At 45.2% G+C, this 24,115-nt stretch overlaps 1 protein-coding gene across 3 annotated transcripts; it reads right to left on the reverse strand.

The window, feature by feature from the left end:
• Positions 1 to 11,357: 11,357 nt before the first annotated feature.
• On the reverse strand, positions 11,358 to 22,890 carry c1ql3a (complement component 1, q subcomponent-like 3a). Of its 3 annotated transcripts, none has more exons than XM_085762854.1 (3): positions 22,726 to 22,872; positions 22,243 to 22,674; positions 11,358 to 11,547 (listed from the first exon to the last, which is right to left on the reverse strand). In XM_085762854.1, exons 1-3 carry the CDS (start codon positions 22,864 to 22,866, stop codon positions 11,368 to 11,370), a joined length of 753 nt encoding a protein of 250 aa, XP_085618980.1. In that variant the 5' UTR covers positions 22,867 to 22,872; the 3' UTR covers positions 11,358 to 11,367. The 3 variants fall into 3 exon arrangements, with proteins under 3 accessions (XP_085618980.1, XP_085618978.1, XP_085618979.1); XM_085762852.1 differs by having other exon boundaries at positions 22,714 to 22,866; XM_085762853.1 differs by having other exon boundaries at positions 22,243 to 22,890.
• Positions 22,891 to 24,115: the final 1,225 nt, after the last annotated feature.

The raw sequence follows: 24,115 nt of genomic DNA on the forward strand, positions 1-24,115 counted from the left end.
TGAAGAGAAGAAGAGAAGAAGACGGGAGCGGTGAAGAGAAGAAGACGGGAGCGGTGTACTTTGTAGTTTGGCACTTTCCCCTGCTGTTAGACCGGCCTCCCCTCCCTTCCTATGAACCAGTCTGCCATCCAGTCCTCCATTAAGCTGGTCTGCTCTCTCTTCCTATGAACCAGTCTGCCATCCAGTCCTCCCATTAAGCTGGTCTGTCCTCTCTTCCTATGAACCAGTCTGCCATCCAGTCCTCCCATTAAGCTGGTCTGCTCTCTCTTCCCATGAACCAGTCTGCCATCCAGTCCTCCATTAAGCTGGTCTGTCCTCTATGAACCAGTCTGCCATCCAGTCCTCCCATTAAGCTGGTCTGTCCTCTCTTCCTATGAACCAGTCTGCCATCCAGTCCTCCCATTAAGCTGGTCTGTCCTCTCTTCCTATGAACCAGTCTGCCATCCAGTCCTCCCATTAAGCTGGTCTGTCCTCTCTTCCTATGAACCAGTCTGCCATCCAGTCCTCCCATTAAGCTGGTCTGTCCTCTATGAACCAGTCTGCCATCCAGTCCTCCCATTAAGCTGGTCTGTCCTCTCTTCCTATGAACCAGTCTGCCATCCAGTCCTCCCATTAAGCTGGTCTGTCCTCTCTTCCTATGAACCAGTCTGCCATCCAGTCCTCCCATTAAGCTGGTCTGTCCTCTATGAACCAGTCTGCCATCCAGTCCTCCCATTAAGCTGGTCTGTCCTCTCTTCCTATGAACCAGTCTGCCATCCAGTCCTCCCATTAAGCTGGTCTGTCCTCTCTTCCTATGAACCAGTCTGCCATCCAGTCCTCCCATTAAGCTGGTCTGTCCTCTATGAACCAGTCTGCCATCCAGTCCTCCCATTAAGCTGGTCTGTCCTCTATGAACCAGTCTGCCATCCAGTCCTCCCATTAAGCTGGTCTGCCCTCTCTTCCTATGAACCAGTCTGCCATCCAGTCCTCCATTAAGCTGGTCTGTCCTCTCTATGAACCAGTCTGCCATCCAGTCCTCCCATTAAGCTGGTCTGCCCTCTCTTCCTATGAACCAGTCTGCCATCCAGTCCTCCCATTAAGCTGGTCTGTCCTCTCTATGAACCAGTCTGCCATCCAGTCCTCCCATTAAGCTGGTCTGTCCTCTCTTCCTATGAACCAGTCTGCCATCCAGTCCTCCCATTAAGCTGGTCTGTCCTCTATGAACCAGTCTGCCATCCAGTCCTCCCATTAAGCTGGTCTGTCCTCTCTTCCTATGAACCAGTCTGCCATCCAGTCCTCCATTAAGCTGGTCTGTCCTCTCTTCCTATGAACCAGTCTGCCATCCAGTCCTCCATTAAGCTGGTCTGTCCTCTCTTCCTATGAACCAGTCTGCCATCCAGTCCTCCCATTAAGCTGGTCTGTCCTCTATGAACCAGTCTGCCATCCAGTCCTCCATTAAGCTGGTCTGTCCTCTATGAACCAGTCTGCCATCCAGTCCTCCCATTAAGCTGGTCTGTCCTCTCTTCCTATGAACCAGTCTGCCATCCAGTCCTCCCATTAAGCTGGTCTGTCCTCTATGAACCAGTCTGCCATCCAGTCCTCCCATTAAGCTGGTCTGTCCTCTATGAACCAGTCTGCCATCCAGTCCTCCCATTAAGCTGGTCTGCTCTCTCTTCCTATGAACCAGTCTGCCATCCAGTCCTCCCATTAAGCTGGTCTGTCCTCTCTTCCTATGAACCAGTCTGCCATCCAGTCCTCCCATTAAGCTGGTCTGTCCTCTCTTCCTATGAACCAGTCTGCCATCCAGTCCTCCCATTAAGCTGGTCTGTCCTCTCTTCCTATGAACCAGTCTGCCATCCAGTCCTCCCATTAAGCTGGTCTGTCCTCTCTTCCTATGAACCAGTCTGCCATCCAGTCCTCCCATTAAGCTGGTCTGCTCTCTCTTCCCATGAACCAGTCTGCCATCCAGTCCTCCATTAAGCTGGTCTGTCCTCTATGAACCAGTCTGCCATCCAGTCCTCCCATTAAGCTGGTCTGTCCTCTCTTCCTATGAACCAGTCTGCCATCCAGTCCTCCCATTAAGCTGGTCTGTCCTCTCTTCCTATGAACCAGTCTGCCATCCAGTCCTCCCATTAAGCTGGTCTGTCCTCTATGACAGTGATTTTCAACCACTGTGCCGCGGCACACTAGTGTGCCGTGAGCTATCGCCAGGTGTGCCGTGGAAAATCACCAAATTTAACTTAATTGATCCAAACTAGTGATGCAAATTTTGATTTTTTTTTTTTCAGACCGATAACCGACGCTCATAGGCGATTATAACCGTTAACGAGTGAGATTCAGCACTCCATCGAGTGTCTTTGACTAGGCTCGTGCCGACCGGCCAGTCTCATTTTGTTTGCTTTTTATTTTTATAACACACGCGCGCTGCTCCCGCTGTGCTGCAGCTCATCCACGCCAGCGGAGCGCTCCTCTGCTCGTCTGTGCAGCTGCAGGTGAGTGACGGGGAGCCGGCTGAGAGCCCCTCCTTTTTATTTTAGGGGCACCGTCCTTATTCGTATTCACTCGGTTTTCCACACACACACACACACGTCATTTTAAACGTGTGTGTGTCTCGTGTGCAGACGCAACGGTCAAATATGTATTGACGGACGAGCAACAACAATCATCATTTAATTATTTTATTTTGAAAATTGACCGGATTCTCTCGCCTTTTCTGTGCCTGACTTCCTGTCTGGTACGACCTGGTCTATCCAGCTTGACAGTCGGCGCTCTCGCTCGCGGCTTGCGTGAAAAATATAACTGAACCGATCTGAAGCGCTGCAGGCGCGCGCACTGTGCTCCAGAGCGCGAGATGTGCGACCAGGCAGTGAAGCACGCGTTGCAGGTTGCACTCAGAGTTTGTTCTGACTTTCTATCACAGGGAGTGCACAGCATAAGTTTAAGTCCTCTCATGTTTGCTGTGAAATATGGCTGAAGGCACGAGTGGAAGTGTGCACGTGTTGACAAGCTCCCATGAGTTGATTGACAGCTAAAAAAAAAAAAAGGCTTTGTTGAGCATCTGTGTCTGCAATAGTGACTGTCTGGCAGAGTTGGCTAATAAAATAGGACTTTTTTTATGTCAATGAGTGTAGTGGCAGAAGCCTGCACAGTGACCATTACTGAGTCAGAACAAACTAACTACACTGTAAGAGACAAAATGTGTATTATATTTACTGCATTAGGCTGCACTGTGTCATTTTCTAACATTTTTGGTTAGTGGTGTGCCGTGAGATTTTTTTAATGAACAAAGTGTGCCGTGGCTCAAAAAAGGTTGAAAAACACTGCTCTATGAACCAGTCTGCCATCCAGTCCTCCCATTAAGCTGGTCTGTCCTCTATGAACCAGTCTGCCATCCAGTCCTCCCATTAAGCTGGTCTGCCCTCTCTTCCTATGAACCAGTCTGCCATCCAGTCCTCCCATTAAGCTGGTCTGTCCTCTCTTCCTATGAACCAGCTGCCATCCAGTCCTCCCATTAAGCTGGTCTGTCCTCTATGAACCAGTCTGCCATCCAGTCCTCCCATTAAGCTGGTCTGTCCTCTCTTCCTATGAACCAGTCTGCCATCCAGTCCTCCCATTAAGCTGGTCTGTCCTCTATGAACCAGTCTGCCATCCAGTCCTCCCATTAAGCTGGTCTGCTCTCTCTTCCTATGAACCAGTCTGCCATCCAGTCCTCCCATTAAGCTGGTCTGTCCTCTCTTCCTATGAACCAGTCTGCCATCCAGTCCTCCCATTAAGCTGGTCTGTCCTCTCTTCCTATGAACCAGTCTGCCATCCAGTCCTCCATTAAGCTGGTCTGTCCTCTATGAACCAGTCTGCCATCCAGTCCTCCCATTAAGCTGGTCTGTCCTCTCTTCCTATGAACCAGTCTGCCATCCAGTCCTCCCATTAAGCTGGTCTGTCCTCTCTTCCTATGAACCAGTCTGCCATCCAGTCCTCCCATTAAGCTGGTCTGTCCTCTATGAACCAGTCTGCCATCCAGTCCTCCCATTAAGCTGGTCTGTCCTCTATGAACCAGTCTGCCATCCAGTCCTCCCATTAAGCTGGTCTGCCCTCTCTTCCTATGAACCAGTCTGCCATCCAGTCCTCCCATTAAGCTGGTCTGTCCTCTCTTCCTATGAACCAGTCTACCATCCAGTCCTCCATTAAGCTGGTCTGTCCTCTATGAACCAGTCTACCATCCAGTCCTCCCATTAAGCTGGTCTGTCCTCTATGAACCAGTCTGCCATCCAGTCCTCCCATTAAGCTGGTCTGTCCTCTCTTCCTATGAACCAGTCTGCCATCCAGTCCTCCATTAAGCTGGTCTGTCCTCTCTTCCTATGAACCAGTCTGCCATCCAGTCCTCCATTAAGCTGGTCTGTCCTCTCTTCCTATGAACCAGTCTGCCATCCAGTCCTCCATTAAGCTGGTCTGTCCTCTCTTCCTATGAACCAGTCTGCCATCCAGTCCTCCATTAAGCTGGTCTGCTCTCCCTGCCTCCCTTGCCTACCTGAAGCTTCCTCCTTCAGCTGTTGTTAACATTTCCATGTTTCTCACATTCTCTGTTATAAACTGTTTTCTTGTCTGTAACAACATCTCTGTCCCGTCTGTCCGTCCTGGGTGATGATCCCTCCTCTGTTGCTCACCCTGAGCTTTCTCCTGGTTTTCCCTGTTAAAAGGGTTTTCCATGGAGTTTTTCCTCAGTGGATGTGAGGGTCTAAGGGCAGAGGATGGTTGTTGTGATGGGATGTAAAGCCCTTTGAGACAAACTGGTGGTAAAAACGGGCTATACAAATAAAATTGCCTTGCCTTGCCTTCTGCTCCTCTCTGCTGACTCGCACGGCCACAGTCTGACACAGTTCAAGTCGTTCACTCATGTTTTAAATTTGTCCTCTGCAGATATTATACTCAATGGGCATTTGTAGTTCATACAACCTCACTTCAAAAAAGCTGAACTATCCCATATATCCCCACTATTCAGCACTTGTTTTTATTTATTTTTATTTCAATGAAATGGGATTGTATTATTATTGTCATACTTGGTCCTATTATTGTCGTTGTTGTGGTCTGGTTCCTTTTTCTCAACCCGTCCCTCAGGATTTGGTTCTGGCACCAGAAGCTTCTCAAGTCCTCCATCACATCACAGCACTGATGATGATGATGATGATGACGATTCTTATTGGCCCTGATGAACTTGCATTGCAGTCAATAGTCAGTCAATGAGAATCGCCTTTGATCAGGATTGGTCATGTGCTACAAGTGAGTTTAGTGTGTTGTGTTTCTATGTTGACTTGAAGTCAGGCTTCCCTGACAAAGACGTCTCTCTTTCAACCTGGCTAGATCACCATGGTAACTTACGACCAGGTTATGTTCAGAGTTTCATCCTAAGATCGACTAGCCTATAAAAGCGCCGCTGTTTCACAATTTAACTCATTTGGAGATGGCGTCACCTTTATTTTGAAGGTCCAGGGATCTGGATCAGAGCGGAGCGTTGAGGTTTTCTACATCACACTGGTCCACTGGTGTTTCTGTCTTCTCTCTGAGCGTCTCCTCCTACAGATGTTCAGCCCAGGGAATACACCACATCTGCATCTGAGCCCAGCATCAGGAGGTCATTATATGTATATATAATATATATATACAGTATATATATTAGCCTATACTTTTATATACAGTCTATGGAGGCCACTGAAAGAAGTTGTGCGCTCACAGCAGCACAGATAATCTATGGATAATCAGTAAAGTTAATAAATTTCACTTTGAAATTATTTTCAATGTTTCGTCTTGGGCAGCGTTGGCCAAACATAAATGCTGAATATGTCTACGCTATTTTCAGAGTTAAAAGGTCTTTGTACAGGAACAATATGAGATTTGCTTGTACAGCAGCTAAAAACCCAATGTACCTATTTGCATACACTTTCAGCCTGCTTTCAATAAAACACACACTCAGTCTATAATCGATCAGTGAAACATATTAAAAAATGTAAAACACCGTTTAAGACACCAGTAGTTGTTGCTGTAGTTTATTTAGTTTAAATGGATGAAGCTTCATATTTAAAAGCAGCTCAGTGTTCAGCTGTCAGAAACTAAAAGCAGCTTTTTAGTTTCACTCCTCCTCTCTCCATCAAAACAACCAGAGGCTGTGATTGGTCCGTTTAGTCAGGAAGTAGAATCACATGACGCCAAACGCCGAAGCTGAGAGACTGAACAAACCCAGTTGAAGCAGCGTCGTAGCAGCGAGTTAACTCTGACTTCAGGTTTAGTTGAGCTGGACATGAACACAAAGAGACTCCTTCAACAACAACAAAGATGGCTACCGTTCATCTAAGAATCGTAACATCTCGCCGTCAGAACTTTATCAGAAGACAGAACTGATGCTGCTGAGTCGAGCTGCGTTGGGTCCAGGCTTCAACAGCTGCCGGTCGGACCGGGTTTTTTTTTTTTTTTTTAAAGTATATTTTTTGGCTTTTCATGCCTTTATTTGATAGGACAGTTGAGAGTGTGACAGGAAATGGGAGGCAGAGATGGGGGGAATGACATGCAGGATAGGGCCGTCCGACGCGGGACTCGAACCGGGGCCGCCTGCAGCGAGGACTACAGCCTCAACACATGGGGCGGGTGCTCTACCAACTGAGCTAAACTCCGCCCCGGTCGGACCGGGTTTAATTTAATTAATTTTATATTAATTCTCAGGCCAGTTGGGAAGTCATTGACAAGAGGGTTAGAGGGTTAGTGTAGTAGTAGTGTTAGTGTTAGTCAGTGTTGGGTGTAACGCGTTACTTTGTAATGCGTTACTGTAATCAGATTACTTTTTCAAGTAACTAGTAGTGTAAGGCATTACTCTACTGAAAATAGTAATAATATTACAATTTTCCGGGCTCGTTACTTGCGTTACATTTGCTAGTAGCTACCAGCTACTTCACCACACACGCATCACACAAAACAGCACGGAGGGAGGGGGGGGGACGTGAATGGATCAGTGATTGGTTGGGGTTTGACACGAGGTATCATTTACCATCACCGATTGGTCGCCAGCGGCACCCGCCAGGGCAGATGGGTAAAAAATGGAAGAGTCAACAAGTCCGGAGCATGTTGCTGCTGCTGCTTCTGCTAGCTCGCGTCCTGAAGAAGGCACCGCTCTGCAAAAAACCTCGTTCGACGGCTGGAAATTCAACCACTATTTTCAATATTTGCAACGAAAGGAAAATAACCTCGTAGTGCAATGTACCCTTTGCCCGGGAAAAAAGCTACTCTCAACCGCTTCGAACACCACCTCCAACTTGAAAAAACACCTCGAAAGACAGCACGGACACATCGAGTTTGTTGCCAAGCAACGGGATGACTTTACCGAGCAGCCTCGCAAGCAGCTAAAACTTTCATTCGATCAAAAGGTACTGGTACCAGCATCAAAATCAGAAATAAATAAGCTTGTTGCCTCTTACGTAGTAGAGGAGATGCTACCGCTTTCAACCGTCGAATCGCAGTCTTTTCGTAAGATACTCGGCAAAATACCGATAGCAGGGAGAGACCAGCCGTATTCTGACAGGAAAACTTTTGCAACGTACCTTGATAAATGTTATGCCACGATGGAAAGTGAGCTGAAAAAAACGTTTGAAAGCATTGAGTATGTGTCAACGACCGCTGACATCTGGACTTGTCACAACAAAAGCTATATAGGCATGACTGCCCACTGGATTGACCCAAGCAACTTCCATCGTGCAAAAGCAGCCCTTGCCTGCAAAAGAATCAAAGGACGACACACATACGACGTTGTGGCTACTGAAATTGAGCAGGTTCACTCATCTTATGGACTTTCAGAGAAGGTCACCGCAACAGTCACTGACAACGGCTCGAACTTTGTGAAGGCTTTCAGGTCAGTTGAATAAGAGTTTTATTTGCAAATGAGTAACGTTCATGAATGGTTTAATTTGATTGCATTATAATCAACTACACACACATGATATGATTGCATTTTAATTGAATAGGCCACACATGATGAATTTATTTCTTTTTGTTTCTTTCACTTTTTACATTCAGGGAGTATGAGCCCCGGCCACCAGCAGCAGCAGCAGCAGCAGCTGCAGAAGATTCCGAGGATGAGGGATCCGGGGAGGATGAAGAGGTGACATTTACCAATGTACAAGAAGTGCTCTCCACTGAACAAGACCCAGGACAATTTACTCTCCCCCCTCACATAAGATGTGCCTCGCACACACTGAATCTTATTTCAACTGTTGACATTGAAAAATGGTTGACAGCGACCAACACACACTCCAACCAAACCAAACAGACAACCAAAACAATCTACAGAAGTGCCACTGCCAAGTGCTCTGCCCTCTGGACTAAGGCCAGCCGGTCTACGGTAGCTGCAGAGCTAGTTGAAAGCATATGTGGAAAAAAGCTCATTGTGCCTACAGCAACAAGATGGAACTCTTTCCACAATGCAATAGCCCGCATCACTGAGATCCCCATGTCCCAGTTAACCACTCTCTGCAGTCAGCTAGGTTTGAGACCCTTTTCTGAGCGGGAGTTTAAATTCCTTGTGGAATACTGCACAATCACAAAACCTCTTACGAAAGCTTTGGACCGATTACAAGGTGAGATTAAGTATACGTAGGTTCCTGTTAACCACTGGCTTCTTGCCTTTTACTTTTTTTGACTGTTAAACATTTGAATCAAACAAGCATTTCATTAATTGATTCATATTCATTAATTCCAGGTGAAAATGATTGTTATTATGGCAATCTACTACCAACACTGGAGTCTCTGATGTCAAAGACCCTGGCATTGCGTGCTGGCCTCTCCCAGCTGACGGTAGATCTGCCTGATGTCATAGTGCAGGTAAGCCGTGTGTACTGTGTGTGTGTTTGTGTGTGTGAGACTTACTGACTAGAACTTTGTGTGATATGAGAGAAACCTGTCAGATACACAATTGCACATCCTTCCAGTATCACAGTTTTCTAAATTCCACACTGCTCTTACAGAATGTAAGATTTGTATACTGGTACTGTGTTTTTGAAGACCTGGTATAGTCAATATGCCTGTTGCATCATTCACCTGTCAACTCCTTACACAGAAAAACATGTTTTGTCCTTTTTAAGAGAAATATCTAATTTTGAAATCTCTTTCTCACAGGCCGTCAAAACCCGCTTCGCCTCTGTGTTGGACAGCAGGGAGGCTCTCCTGGCTGCTGTCACTCTGCCCAAGTTTAAGATGCGGTGGCTGAGGGAAGGGAGCAGGAGAGAGGACCTAAGGACTCTGCTATTAACAGAGTGTTGTGTAGCCCCCGTGGCTGCCCCCCACAATGAGGAGCAGGAGGTCAGGCCTCTACAGCTAAGTCCAGCCTCCAGCAGCAGCGAGGATGACTTCTTTGTGTTTGAGGGAGAGCAGGATTCAGGATCTCTTAGTCCTGAAAGGGAGGTGATGGACTACCTGAAGTCTGGGTCAGAGATGGGGGTCCTAGACAACTTCCCCAGAATCAAGGCCCTGTCTTTAAAATACAACACGGCACCAGCATCCAGTGCTACAGTAGAGAGGCTATTCAGCCTGGGGAGCCTTGTCTTAACTCCGAGGAGGAACAGGTTAGGAGACAAGTGATTTGAGAAAATCCTCCTTATGAGGTACAACCATTATTTTGACCAAAATTAATAAGCTGACACATTAAAACGTTCATATTTTGCACTACAGTAGTTGTAGTAGTAGTTTAATTGATTTGTTTTGAAGCTGTTGTATGCTTAAAGTAATTTCAACAACCTACCTCTCCTCTGCAGTGTTTTGGTTTTATTTTTGACAGTTTACCTCTCCTCTTCACAGTGCTGGTAAGACCAGTCTTTTTTATTTAAGATTTTATTTATGTGAGGAAGTTAATATTTCTTGTTTGTACTTGTTATAAATTTACAATCAAACTGATCGTTTGCACTAGACTGTTGAATGAAACATTAAGGAAGTTAATATTTCTTTGTATTTGATTGCACAAGTACACTTGTTTGTATTTGCACTAGACAATGTTAATTGAGGAAGTTAAACAGCATGTAGGCCAGTCTGTTGTTGGGTTAATAAAGACCTTCAAGAAGACTCCTCCTTTGTCTGCTCTCTTTCCATCTTATGCATCTCAGGCAATTTTAGAGTAAGTAGAAAAAAAGTAACTAGTAATATAACTAGTAATATAACTAGTTACTTTCTCCAGGGAGTAATATAGTAGTGTAAGGCATTACTATTTTTGAGAGTAATATGTAATCTGTAATATATTACTTTTTAAAGTAACTAGCCCCAACACTGGTGTTAGTGTTAGTGAAGTAGTAGTGTAGTAGTGTTAGTGTAGTAGTAGTGTTTGTGTTAGCCTAACAGCTGCCAGTCGGACCGGGTTGTTGAGAACTCATCGACAGGAGGGTTAGTGTTAGTGTGTAGTAGTGTTCTATCGACAGGAGTGTGATATAATTATATAATTATTATCATTCAGTGTCATGTTGACCAGCAGCTCATTTAGAGCCGTCATAGGGTTAGAGGTTAGAGGGGTGGGGAAAGGGGGGGGGTTAGAGGTTAGAGGTTAGAGGTTAGAGGTTAGAGGGTTAGAGGGTTAGAGGGTTAGAGGGTTAGGGAAAGGGAGGTTAGGGAAAGGGGAGTTAGAGGGTTAGAGGGTTAGAGGGTTAGAGGGTTAGAGGGTTAGAGGGTTAGAGGGTTAGAATCACAGCAGATGAAGATAAAAAGACTCTGACTGATGAACTAGTTTATTGGAACAGTTATTGCACAGAATAGTTTGACAGTCGACACCTGAACAACAGCAGCCAATCAGAGTTAAAGAAATGCTTCAGGTGATATGAGGTCATCAGGTACAGTCAGTGTGTCAATACACATGCACACACACACACACACACACACACACACACACGCACACACACACACACGCACACACACACTTTAACCACCATCACAGTTCTACATTAACACAAAGACGTCATCTGTGATGGGATGAACAAAGTCCATCGTTGCCGTGGCAACAGCATATGTAGAAAGTGAAGTAAGACACAGGTTCTAATGTAAAGAAAAACCGGTTGTGACGTGGAGGCGGAGCGTCCGGAGCGTCCGGAGCGTCCGGAGCGTCCGGAGCGTCCGGAGCGTCCGGAGCGTCCGATTGGAGGAGGATGTGCAGCGTGATGAAGAGGAAGAGGAGCAGCTCAGTCGGCGTAGATGATGAAGAGGAAGAGGAAGAGGAAGAGGAGCAGCTGGAAGAGGAAGAGGAGCAGCTCAGTCGGCGTAGATGAGGAAGACGAAGAGGAAGAGGAAGAGGAAGAGGAGCAGCTCAGTCGGCGTAGATGATGAAGAGGAAGAGGAGCAGCTCAGTCGGCGTAGATGATGAAGAGGAAGAGGAGCAGCTCAGTCGGCGTAGATGATGAAGCCGGAGAAGGTGCTGTACTTGTTGTTGTTTCCTCCGTGAGCTTTCCCTCCGTCCAGTTTGACGTAGACTTCGTCTCCCGGCTCCAGGTGCAGCACCGCGCTGTTGGAGGCGTAGTCGTAGTTCTGGTCCGCGTCCTGGGCGATGGCGCTGGCACGCACCTGGGGAGACAGGTAAACCACCTTCATCATCATCACACATAAGGAACCGGCTGCTAGGGGTTTCACCGAATATTCGACTATTCGACTATTCGACTATCAAAACCACTATTCGACGCTGTGAGTCATAGTTGAGTAGTCGCCTTTTTCTTTTTTCAAAAGCCCGGTGCTGTAATAAAGCTGTGGAATGGCTTCTACATTCATGCTCTACAGCAGATATGCAGCAGGGGGCGCTGTGGGCGTTTGTGAGACCAGTGTAGTGCTTGTGGTTCCCAGAATGCATTGCGGTGAGGCTAAAGCAGCTAAAAGCTGCTAAATCAAAGCAGCTAGAAACTGTTTTGATTCCCGCGGTAGCACTGTTAATATGTCACTTTATTAGGTTTTAATATTTTTTCATGAGAGAAAATAACCGTTTCGATCCTTAATGTGCGGTTAGTTTATCCAAATGACGCCTGTTTGGACATTTACTCTGACGTTTTTCGGATCAGTGAAGCTCTGCCTGTGTGAGCAGCGAGCCACCTTTCCCAGGCTGCAGAGCTGCTCGGCCGGCCAACCTCCGTCGTCATCCCCAGAGAGAAAACGATCGCTAATTAACGTACCCGCAGGTTTTAGAGGTTTACCGCCGGCTAGTTAAATTATTTTTAGGAGATAAATGTTGTTCTCATTGATGAAATCTAACAGCTGTATCAGCAACATTAGTTTGTTTGAATGAAAAGTGAAGCTTCGGTGTGTATTGGACAGACCAGCTGCGCTACCACGGGGCTCTGTATGTGCAAAAATTAGATTAGATTAGATTATACTTTATTATCAGATCACTCTGAAATTTGTCTTGCGTCCCATGATGTCCAAAGTTTCACATAAATAATACAAAATACAAAAAACATACATACATTTACAGAAAGCATAAATGTCACCCCCAAAAGTCACATTCAAAGAAAAACACAAACTACCTCCTAACTCCTCACAACACAAATCCAACATTACAAAGTGTCTTGGTGCAACAGCCAGTGCTCAGTCTGTACATAAACCTTAGGGTCTAAAATCACCACATTTACATCAATAAATAGCCTAAATGTTTTACAATGAACCGATCAGTCAACATGAGAGCAGTTCTATAGCATGTAACAACGACTGAAGGTGATAACTTAAGTTAGGCTAAAGGCTATATGGCTATTTAGAGCGGAGGAGTATCTGACAGCTCTGCTTATGACCGGCAGATTAAAAAAAATATTTATTTATTTTTTTAGAGCGTATTAAAATGAATAGCAAATAATAGTGAGACTTCCTAATGTATAAAAGATTAAATACATGTAAATGCTTATCCACAATGGATGACATCGAATACATGTGTATCTAAAACAGAAGCAAACAGTGTAGGGTTATGGCTGGCAGCTGACGTGCTGCATGGATTTAGAAAAAAAAAAAATCTGGCGAATATTCGACTATTCGTCGACTATTGGGAAGTATTCGGCGAATACTAAAATCCAGTATTCGCCAATGCCCTACTGGCTGCAGGCCTGAAACTGACCAGCAGCAGCTGATAACATATCAATAACATATCAATAACACACCAATAACATATCAATATCATTTCATTTCATGAGTTCATTCCAGCCCTGTGATTGGAAGGAGCAGGATGAAGACAAGTTAAAACATCAGATGAAATGAACCAGTTTACAGCTGAAAATAAAACAAATCAAAAATCCATAAATATTCTTGTTTTTTTTTATACATCCTCTTCAACTATAAAATATTTGTACATCTTTTTTCTTCGACTATTAAGGAATTCCATATTTTAACACCCACCACAGAAAGACACATTTGTTTTAACTTTGTTTTTGCAATTTGGTGCTTGAAATTAAAGTTTCCTCTGTAACTGTCGTCCTGTGAAACTGAGACAAATAACTTGTGCAGATCTGCAGGAAGAGTCCGTTTCGCTCTGAGCACCAACAACTTCCCCAGTTCAGCTGCAACAGCCCTGACTTTGCACATAACCCATTTGTGTGTTCCCTGAAATCAACTTTGTGTATTATTCTCAGAGCTCTTTTCTGCAATAAGAACAACGGCTGTGTGCTGAGGCATCGCCCCGTATTTCACTACAGCAACTGAAATATGGGAGAATAAGCAAATCGTCGTTGCTTTGTAATGTAAAACATACTTGGCCTTAGAACTGAAATATTTTCAGACACCTCATTTTGTAAATGAGCAATATGTGATTTCCATATTATGATCTGTGTATAATATCACGCTACCACATGGGATTATGGGTAATACAGACGATGTGTTAATAAATGTTCTGTTGACAACGGAGCGGGGAAATCATTTTATCTTTATGTTTATCTCTGCTTAGGTCTTTAGCTACGCTGCTTGTTCTTTTATTTTGAAAGAGCCGCCTGGATAGCTACGCTGCTTGTTCCTTTATTTTGAAAGAGCCACCTGGATAGCTACGCTGCTTGTTCCTTTATTTTGAAAGAGCCACCTGGATAGCTACGCTGCTTGTTCCTTTATTTTGAAAGAGCCACCTGGATAGCTACGCTGCTTGTTCTTTTATTTTGAAAGAGCCGCCTGGATAGCTACGCTGCTTATTCCTTTACTTTGAAAGAGCCACCTGGATAGCTACGCTGCTTATTCCTTTACTTTGAAAGAGCCACCTGGATAGCTACGCTGCTTGTTCTTTTATTTTGAAAGAGCCACAGCCGTCGTAGTCAGTCGGATCAAACTGGTTCAGGATCCATCGACTCGAGTCTCTTCGCATCGATCCAGGAACCAGGTCAATGACCTCACTGGTCTGCAGCCGTGACAACCAGATGTTCTACACAGCTGTGACATAATAATGATGTCAGATGATGTCACATGATGTCACTTCCTGCTTACCTGCAGCTACTTCACCTTCACCAACTGCACTGAAGCGGAAGCTCCCAGGTTGTGTCCTAAACCCCTCCCCCATTCCCTCCTCCCTATCTAGTGAATTCAATATAGTGACTCACTGGTCAAATAAAAAAACACTTTCTGACACGACTCCGCCGCACAGTTAATGACGTATTACGTCGCGAAATTAAAACGTTCCGATCGCGATTGTAACGGCCGGTGTAGTTACCATGGATACAACCATGGTAACGGCCGGGGTAGAGGAGTAAAGCAATATATTAAGCGGTAATATATATATATTTAAGCATCAAAGATGTTCAATCAAACCCACATAGTTTGAAACAACGTTCAAAAAACACACAGCAGTGTCACAACTAAGCGTAACGTCTGCTAGCTTAATGCTAACGTTAATGTAAAACATCATAGACGGGCTAACATGAATTAGCCTCGCTATCCAGAGTCTGTGGTCAGTTTATAACGCTTGTTAGGAAATTTGCTCCGACGTTTGTTGTGTGAGTCTGTGGAAGCTGCAACCGGACAACTCTGACAGCTGGACACATTTATTGAGGCTGCTGCACTACTGCATTTATTTGGTAGCTACACCGGTCACTACTTCATTTATTTGGTAGCTACACCGGTCACTACTTCATTTATTTGGTAGCTACACCGGTCACTACTTCATTTATTTGGTAGCTACACCGGTCACTACTGCATTTATTTGGTAGCTACACCGGTCACTACTGCATTTATTTGGTAGCTACACCGGTCACTACTGCATTTATTTGGTAGCTACACCGGTCACTACTGCATTTATTTGGTAGCTACACCGGTCACTACTGCATTTATTTGGTAGCTACACCGGTCACTACTGCATTTATTTGGTAGCTACACCGGTCACTACTTCATTTATTTGGTAGCTACACCGGTCACTACTGCATTTATTTGGTAGCTACACCGGTCACTACTGCATTTATTTGGTAGCTACACCGGTCACTACTGCATTTATTTGGTAGCTACACCGGTCACTACTGCATTTATTTGGTAGCTACACCGGTCACTACTTCATTTATTTGGTAGCTACACCAGTCACTACTGCATTTATTTGGTAGCTACACCGGTCACTACTTCATTTATTTGGTAGCTACACCGGTCACTACTGCATTTATTTGGTAGCTACACCAGTCACTACTTCATTTATTTGGTAGCTACACCGGTCACTACTGCATTTATTTGGTAGCTACACCGGTCACTACTTCATTTATTTGGTAGCTACACCGGTCACTACTTCATTTATTTGGTAGCTACACCGGTCACTACTTCATTTATTTGGTAGCTACACCGGTCACTACTGCATTTATTTGGTAGCTACACCGGTCACTACTTCATTTATTTGGTAGCTACACCGGTCACTACTGCATTTATTTGGTAGCTACACCGGTCACTACTTCATTTATTTGGTAGCTACACCGGTCACTACTGCATTTATTTGGTAGCTACACCGGTCACTACTGCATTTATTTGGTAGCTACACCGGTCACTACTGCATTTATTTGGTAGCTACACCGGTCACTACTTCATTTATTTGGTAGCTACACCGGTCACTACTGCATTTATTTGGTAGCTACACCGGTCACTACTTCATTTATTTGGTAGCTACACCGGTCACTACTTGGATTTATTTGGTAGCTACACCGGTCGCTACTGCATTTATTTGGTAGCTACACCGGTCACTACTGCATTTATTTGGTAGCTACACCGGTCACTACTTCATTTATTTGGTAGCTACACCGGTCACTACTGCATTTATTTGGTAGCTACACCGGTCACTACTTCATTTATTTGGTAGCTACACCGGTCACTACTTCATTTATTTGGTAGCTACACCGGTCACTACTTCATTTATTTGGTAGCTACACCGGTCACTACTGCATTTATTTGGTAGCTACACCGGTCACTACTGCATTTATTTGGTAGCTACACCGGTCACTACTTCATTTATTTGGTAGCTACACCGGTCGCTCTGGGTCGCTGTGGTAACGGTTAGTGACCATGGGATGTTCACTACATTTGGCGGTGAATTGTGGGATAGATTCAGTCACTATATAGTGAACATTAATAATCACTAAACATTCGGACACCAGTACAACCTGTCAAGGACTAATAAAGTATATCTTAATCTTAATACAACAACTGGTCACTAGATAGTGAGTGGGGGGGGGTTAGGACACAGTCCCAGTGTTGCTCTGCCGGAATCTCACGCGATTTGCGGAGCCTTGAACTGGGCGTCGATGCAAATAACGCGAGATTTGGACGGACCAGGGGCCTCATTTATCAAAGAGGGTGTAAAACTGCTACTAAATATTTGCGTACGGCGAAAAGATGGAAATGGCGTACACCCTAAATATTTACACCTTTTTCAGATCAATCAAACTGTGCGTACACACAACTCTCCGCAATAAATCACACAGGACTCAAGAATGGTGCACACGTGAACACACCTCTTACTCCGCCCCCGGAACGCCTATATACAACTATATATGGTCAGCACGTGCATATTTAATTAGCCATGTGCTCTGTGGAGCGGCTACAAAGTGACAACAAAGTGACAACGGAGACAACGGGCGGAGGACGGGGAAAGAAGCGGAACTTCTCCGCTTCTCCGAAAGCAGATACACGGGCAATAAATCAGTCAGAGAAATGATCTTGCATTTTAATAAGCTACTATAAAAACAAAAACCTCCCAAATCTCAACAAAAGGGAGCAGAAAGAAGAAGAATCTTATCTGCCCGTTTATCCCAGAAAATCTTTTTTTTTTTTTTTTTACCTAGATGTTAAAACAATGTAGGAAGCAGGACGATAGTTACCATTACTTTGAACGCCTTTCCACTACAGTTACAGCTCTACTGGACTCGGTTTAGGTCATTTTCCATTAGGCTACAGCTGAGTCCTTCACACTTCCTCCTCAGGGCCGCGTTGTCTCACTCTTTATTCTCTCCTCTCGTCAGCTCCAAACACACGTGCACCTCGTTAACTCAGGTGACAGATTAATAACAGTCTCAGTAGCTGCAGATCAGTGTGCGCTGCTGCCGATGTGTTTTTAAACTTGGATGGTTTGATCCTTGTCAGACGTCACATAGCCTAATCAAAAAAGCAAAATCCTCAATCCACTCTGTTTATCAATGAACATATAGCCTAGTGTTATTATAGAGCGGGTTGGATTGCCAGCATCAACTGTCAACCACTACCACAATTACTTCAAAAAATCCTACTGTCTCTTCTAAATGTACTCCGCTCCTCTCTCCCTCTCACACTGCAGTTCTCTGACTCAGCAACGGTGTCGCCAATTCCTCCTGTTCCTCAAAAAAGGCGTAAATCACGGTACGCCAGGGTCAAAATGGGTGTAAATGTCCGCACTTTTCCCCGTCAGGTTTTGGCTTGATAGATCCCAAATTTGGCGGAGAAAAGTGCGTACGCACAAAACGAGGGGAAAATGGCGCAAAAAAAGGTGTATCCACAATGATAAATGAGGCCCCAGGAAGAGCAACACTGGGAGCTTCCGCTACAAAACAAGCTTCAAATATAGACTTATTTAATGTTTTTCCGAACAATTTCTCATGTCGGGGCTTCAATACCAGAGGGACATTACAGACGAGCAGCATGGAGGTATTTGGATGTTTTTTGGTGTGTCTTTTTGTTACGAAGACAGTTGGTATCCATTTGCAACCGTCATATGGACATGCACTGCTACGCCAAGACCCCCTGTAACTCAGAGAAGCCACGGAGGACTCTGAAACTTCTCCCAGCCCTTAGTCCACATGAGGGGGAGGAGATCATGAGGGACATTTACATTTGGGGTGAACTATCCCTTTAATTACAAGCTCCGTTACATGATAATGATATGATAAACATGATAAACATGTTAGTATGTTGTATGTATGTTGTTATTAGTGCTGACATCACAACGGACATCAGGAAGGAGAGAGAACGAATGTTGGGATGAGACTATTTCCTGTCAGTCCTGACCGTCTCCACGGTTACAATCCTGCTTTAAATCATTTCTTCACTATAAACATTTTTTTATTATTTAGTTTTTTATTATTATAAAGTGACTATTTAGGACCTGGACACAGTAATACATTAATAATAATAATAATAATAATAATGCTACTGTTTTTATCTGGTTTGTTGGTCACAGTTGTGTGTAGTTGTGGAGATGATTGTTAAACTAATATTATAGTAATATTATATAACTAAATAAAATATTATAAGAAAACTCTTTCTTCAGTAAAACTGTTCCTGGTTCAGTTTTAATTCACAGTTCATGTGTTTATCTATTGAAGCTGTTTATGTTTTCTATGTAAAATAAAAACAACTGAAGAATAAAATATAAACAATAATATGAAGTACGAGATGGAAACAGATGAAACTAAGGAGCAGCTCGATGGGTTAGATGGTTAGATGGTTAGATGGGTTAGATGGGTTAGATGGTTAGATGGTTAGATGGTTAGATGGTTAGATGGTTAGATGGTTAGATGGGTTAGATGGTTAGATGGGTTAGATGGGTTAGATCAGCGTTTCTCAAACTTTTTTCAGTCAGGGCACCTTTCAAAAGTGAATAAAATCTCAGGGCACCCCTGTGTAAAATGTAATTCAAAATGACACTGCAGCCTAAATGTAGGCTAAATGTCCTGTTTATTTAGATGGGACAGTAGGCTATTATTTAACAGAGCATAATACAAACTGTAAATGCAGGGTGCACAGGTGCCTCTGTAGCCTACATGCACGCACACGCACACAATAATCCGCAATGTGAGAGGAAGAGAGAAAGGTCTACATCCGCGCAGCGCAGGCACGCGCTCAAATGAACATCCACCGGCGTCTCCGCTCCATTCTGACTCCGTTAGGAACAATCAGAGAGTTTCCCCCTGTCACTGCAGAGTGTTTTTATACATCAAATGCACCGGAGTCGGAACAGAGCGGACACAGATCACCGGAGAGAGGAGGGGGTGTGACTCGTGATGTGTGCCTGTCTGTACGACATTTTTTTCATAGCGTCCTGTGTCCGGTGGACACACTGCTCTGAGTACCCGTGACCAACGGAGCGGTCTCTCTCTCCCTCTCTCTCTCCCTCTCTCTCTCTCTCTCTCTCTCTCTCTCTCTCTCTCTCTCTTTCTGAACACTGCAGAAACGAGCCGCCTCACGTCCGAGCCGCTTGATAAGTGCGGCGCTGTTCCAAAAGTTGATTATTTCAACTCTGAGCGCTCTGAGCGCCGCGACAAAAAAAGAGAAGCCCCGAGAGCTTTTTTTTCCGCCGAGGGCGGGCTAAAAGGGCGTCCGGTGGACACGGCCCCTTTGCATAGGCCTATATGTAAAAAGAATGTATTCTATGAAATGTCAGAAGTGGTAATTTTTTTCACGGCACCCCTGACGCAGTCAGACGGCACCCCAGGGTGCCGCGGCACCCACTTTGAGAAAGGCTGGGTTAGATGGTTAGATGGTTAGATGGGTTAGATGGGTTAGATGGGTTAGATGGTTAGATGGTTAGATGGGTTAGATGGGTTAGATGGTTAGATGGTTAGATGGTTAGATGGTTAGATGGGTTAGATGGGTTAGATGGGTTAGATGGTTAGATGGTTAGATGGGTTAGATGGGTTAGATGGTTAGATGGTTAGATGGTTAGATGGGTTAGATGGGTTAGATGGGTTAGATGGTTAGATGGTTAGATGGTTAGATGGGTTAGATGGTTAGCTGGGTTAGCTGGGTTAGCTGGGTTAGGGTTGTTAGGGTTGTTAGGGTTGTTAGGGTTAACCCTGAGTTCAGTTCCTTCACTGCAACGTCCTCACATTTTCATTTTCAACATTTTGTTTTTCACCAAGTTTTTTCAATATTTATGTGTTTGAATGATGAAAACAAATCAAGACGAAGGAATTCAAGTTCATCATCACTACTGTTATTAGTATTATTATCATTATTATTATTATGTTGTAATTATTATTACTGTTAACTGGTAACGGGGCTGTTGGACTGGTCTCTCTGGTAACGGGGCTGTTGGCCTGGTCTCTGTGGTAACGGGGCTGTTGGCCTCGTCTCTCTGTAACTCGGTGCCGTTGCAGCTTCAGTCTAATTGAAACGTGTTTCTCAGCATCTGATTCTCTCCGCGCCGCGGCGTCGCCCTTTAATCCCACAGATGTTTGCAGCTGGAAGCAGCAGCAGCTTCACTGACAGCAGCAGTTCTGCTCCGCGGAGCGACGCTACTACGGATTAGACCCTGACAGGCTGATCGCCACGGAGACACAGGCTCATCGCCACGGAGACGCTGGGACAGTGATGGAGCCACAGAGGAGAAAGAAGCTGCACCTTAAAATAAAATAATAGTCGATAGAATGAAAATATTTGATTTATTATTGTTTTTATTGTTTTTATCAACCTGTAGCAGTCAAGGGTTAGGGTGATTTACTTCCCTTTGTTTTTATTGTATTTATTATTATATTGTTTTGTTATATTATATTATGTTATATTATATTATCTCACATTATATTATATATATTATATTATATTATATTATATTATATTATATTATATTATATTATATTATATTATATTATAGTATATTCCATTCCATTATAAAACAGGAATCTTCTGGAACAGCTGAGGATCTGACCGGTCACATGCCTCCTGTGTAACAGAAGCAAATGTGATTTGAGTTAAAATGAAGTTTACATTAAAATGAAGTTCACATTGTTACATCAACATCTGAACTATGATGAAGATGTTTTATATTTTATATTTTATAATTCAACAAATCAATGAATTCTCTCTGAGACTCAGCGACGACCGACACGATGTGACGCAGAGAAACAGAAACAGAGAAACGTCTTCATCTCCTCCAAATAACATCGAGATGTTTGAAGGAACAACTCAGTTTTAGTTTATGTATATACATATATATATATATATATATATATATATGTATATACATATATATATATATATACATATATATATATATATATATATATATATATATATACACACAGAGAGAGAGAGAAATCATATACTACACACACTACACCATGTGTGTGTGTGTGTGTGTGTGAATAATATCAGACAGCAGCAATTCAATTCAATTATTAAATTTGTCTCTGCAGAAGAAGTTTAATAATAATCAATAATCAATAATTTATCTGAGAAGAACAAGAAGCTTCTCATTCTTTTTCTCATTCTTTCCCTTTTTCTTTTCTTTTCTTTTCTTCTTCTTTTTCATTTTCATTTTCTTCTTGTTAATTTTATGGGATGGTGTTCGGCTCTGACCTCTGACCTCACACACACACACACACACACACACACACACACACACACACACACACACACACACACACACACACACACACACACACACACACAGAGTCTCAGGTGAAGGAGTAACGGAGTAAGACAAGGTAGTCTATCTGTATAGCCCGTTTCTACCACCAGTTTGTCTCAAAGGGCTTTACATCCCATAATAACAACATCCTCTGTCCTTAGACCCTCACAGGAGAAACTCCATAGAAAACCTTTTAACAGGGAAACATCAATAGACCTGCTTGTTCTGGCAGTAACGCAGAGTAATAGATTACCTGGTTGTTCTTGCAGTAACGCAGAGTAATAGATTACCTGGTTGTTCTTGCAGTAACGCAGTAGCAGAGTAATAGATTACCTGGTTGTTCTTGCAGTAACGCAGTAGCAGAGTAATAGATTACCTGGTTGTTCTTGCAGTAACAGAGTAACGCAGTAACGCAGAGTAATAGATTACCTGGTTGTTCTTGCAGTAACGCAGTAGTAATAGATTACCTGGTTGTTCTTGCACAGGTCGGCCCACATGCTGGTCCCGTCGCCCCCCCTCATCAGCACGTGGTAGGAGAAGAAGTAGACCCCGGGCACGGAGCACGTGAAGCGGCCGCTCGCGGGGTCGTACCTGTTGCCCAGGTTGGTGACGACGTCATCGAAGCGGAGCAGCTCGTAGCCCTCGTGCTGCTTCTTCAGACCCGCGAAGAAGGCCACGCGCGGCACCGTGGAGTACGTGGCCGCGCTCACCGCTGATCCGGGTCCAGGTAGACCGGGTCCGGGACCGGAACCAGGACCGGGTCCCGGTAGACCGGGTGGACCGGGGCGACCCGGGTTCCCCCTCTCCCCGCGCGGCCCCGCGGGACCGGCCGGACCCGGCTCCCCGGGGGGGCCGCGCGGCCCCGCCTTCCCGGGCCGCCCCGGGTCGCCCCGCGGCCCCTGGATGAAGGTGGACCCGGACTCGGACCGGGTCTGGACCGGGTCTCGGACCGGGTCCGGCGCGGCGCTGGACGGGGACTTGGTCCCGTACGGGTCACACACCATCCTGCACGTGCCCAGCATCTCGTAGTGCGCCGCCGCCCCCGCGGACTGGACCAGCACCGGGATCAGAACCACCAGAACCAGAACCATCACGACCCCCAGAACCCCCGCGAGCACGAGCCGCTTCCTGCTGAGCCGCGGCCGCGCGCGCCGCTCCGCTCCTTTAGGAGGAATGATGGAGCAGAGAGGAGCGCGTGAGGAGAACCACCGACCCCCCCGCGCTGAGGAGTTAATACTGGTCCACCCGGACCCCCCCGCGCTGAGCCGGTCCACCTGGACCCGGACCCCCCCGCGCTGAGCCGGTCCACCTGGACCCGGACCCCTCCCCCTCCGAACCGAGTCTCTCACTTCCCGCTGATGAGGTGAAGTCAGAAACAGGAACCTAAACCTCCGCTGCTCAGTCACAGTCACAGGAACAGGAACAGGGTAACACAGTAAGACCCTCTCTTCTCTCCTCTTCTCTTCTCTTCTCTTCTCTTCTCTTCTCTTCTCTTCTCTTCTCTTCTCTTCTCTTCTCTCTAACCCTCCGCTGGGTGAGTTACCAGGTTACCAGGTTACCAGGTTACCACACAGTCTGAACCCTCTTCTCTCCTCTTCTCTTCTCTTCTCTTCTCTTCTGCTCCGCTGCTGCTGCTGCAACTTTCTCCAACTCCTCTTCACTCCAGCTGCTGCTCCGAGGCTCCGCGGCTCCGCGGCGCTGAGCGCTGAGCGACACGGGGGGGGGTCGAGGTGGGGGGGTCGAGGGGGGGTCGAGGTGATGGAGGGGGGTCGGGGGGGTCGGGGGGAGTCCTCTACGATCCACAGGTCCCGGATCAGGTCCCGGATCAGGTCCCGGACCAGGTCCAGAACCAGAGCGGCTGCAGCGGCTCGACTCCTCAGTCCGGATCAGAGAGTCCGAGTGCTGCGGAGTCAAAGCGCAGAGACACAGAGGAGGAGGAGGTGGGGGGGGGGGAGGGGGGGGGGCGGGGGCGTCGACCAATAGAAACACAGCTGGTGATTTTATTTAAATGAGGATCTGAGTCCTCATCCCGGTTCTGCACTAAATCCCACAAAATGTGGACTGCAACCTCTGCTCTGTGACGTCATCATCAACCCTCCGTGGATTCATGTGTTCATATTCATGTGTTTAACATTAATACATATACATATATATACATATATATATATATATATATATATATATGTATACAGCTCTGGAAAAAAAACAAGAGCACTTTCACAGATGTTTGTTAAAAGCATCTCTACATGACAGTCGTTCTTCTCTTTTCTTTTCTTTTTTAAACACCAACACAAACACAACTCCTTCTCCTTAATGAGACACTGATGAGGTCGTCACCTG

The sequence above is a fragment of the Trachurus japonicus genome, chromosome 20, assembly GCF_045865225.1.
Source record: "Trachurus japonicus isolate A0001 chromosome 20, Traja_1.0".
Classification (NCBI taxonomy): Eukaryota; Metazoa; Chordata; class Actinopteri; order Carangiformes; family Carangidae; genus Trachurus; species Trachurus japonicus.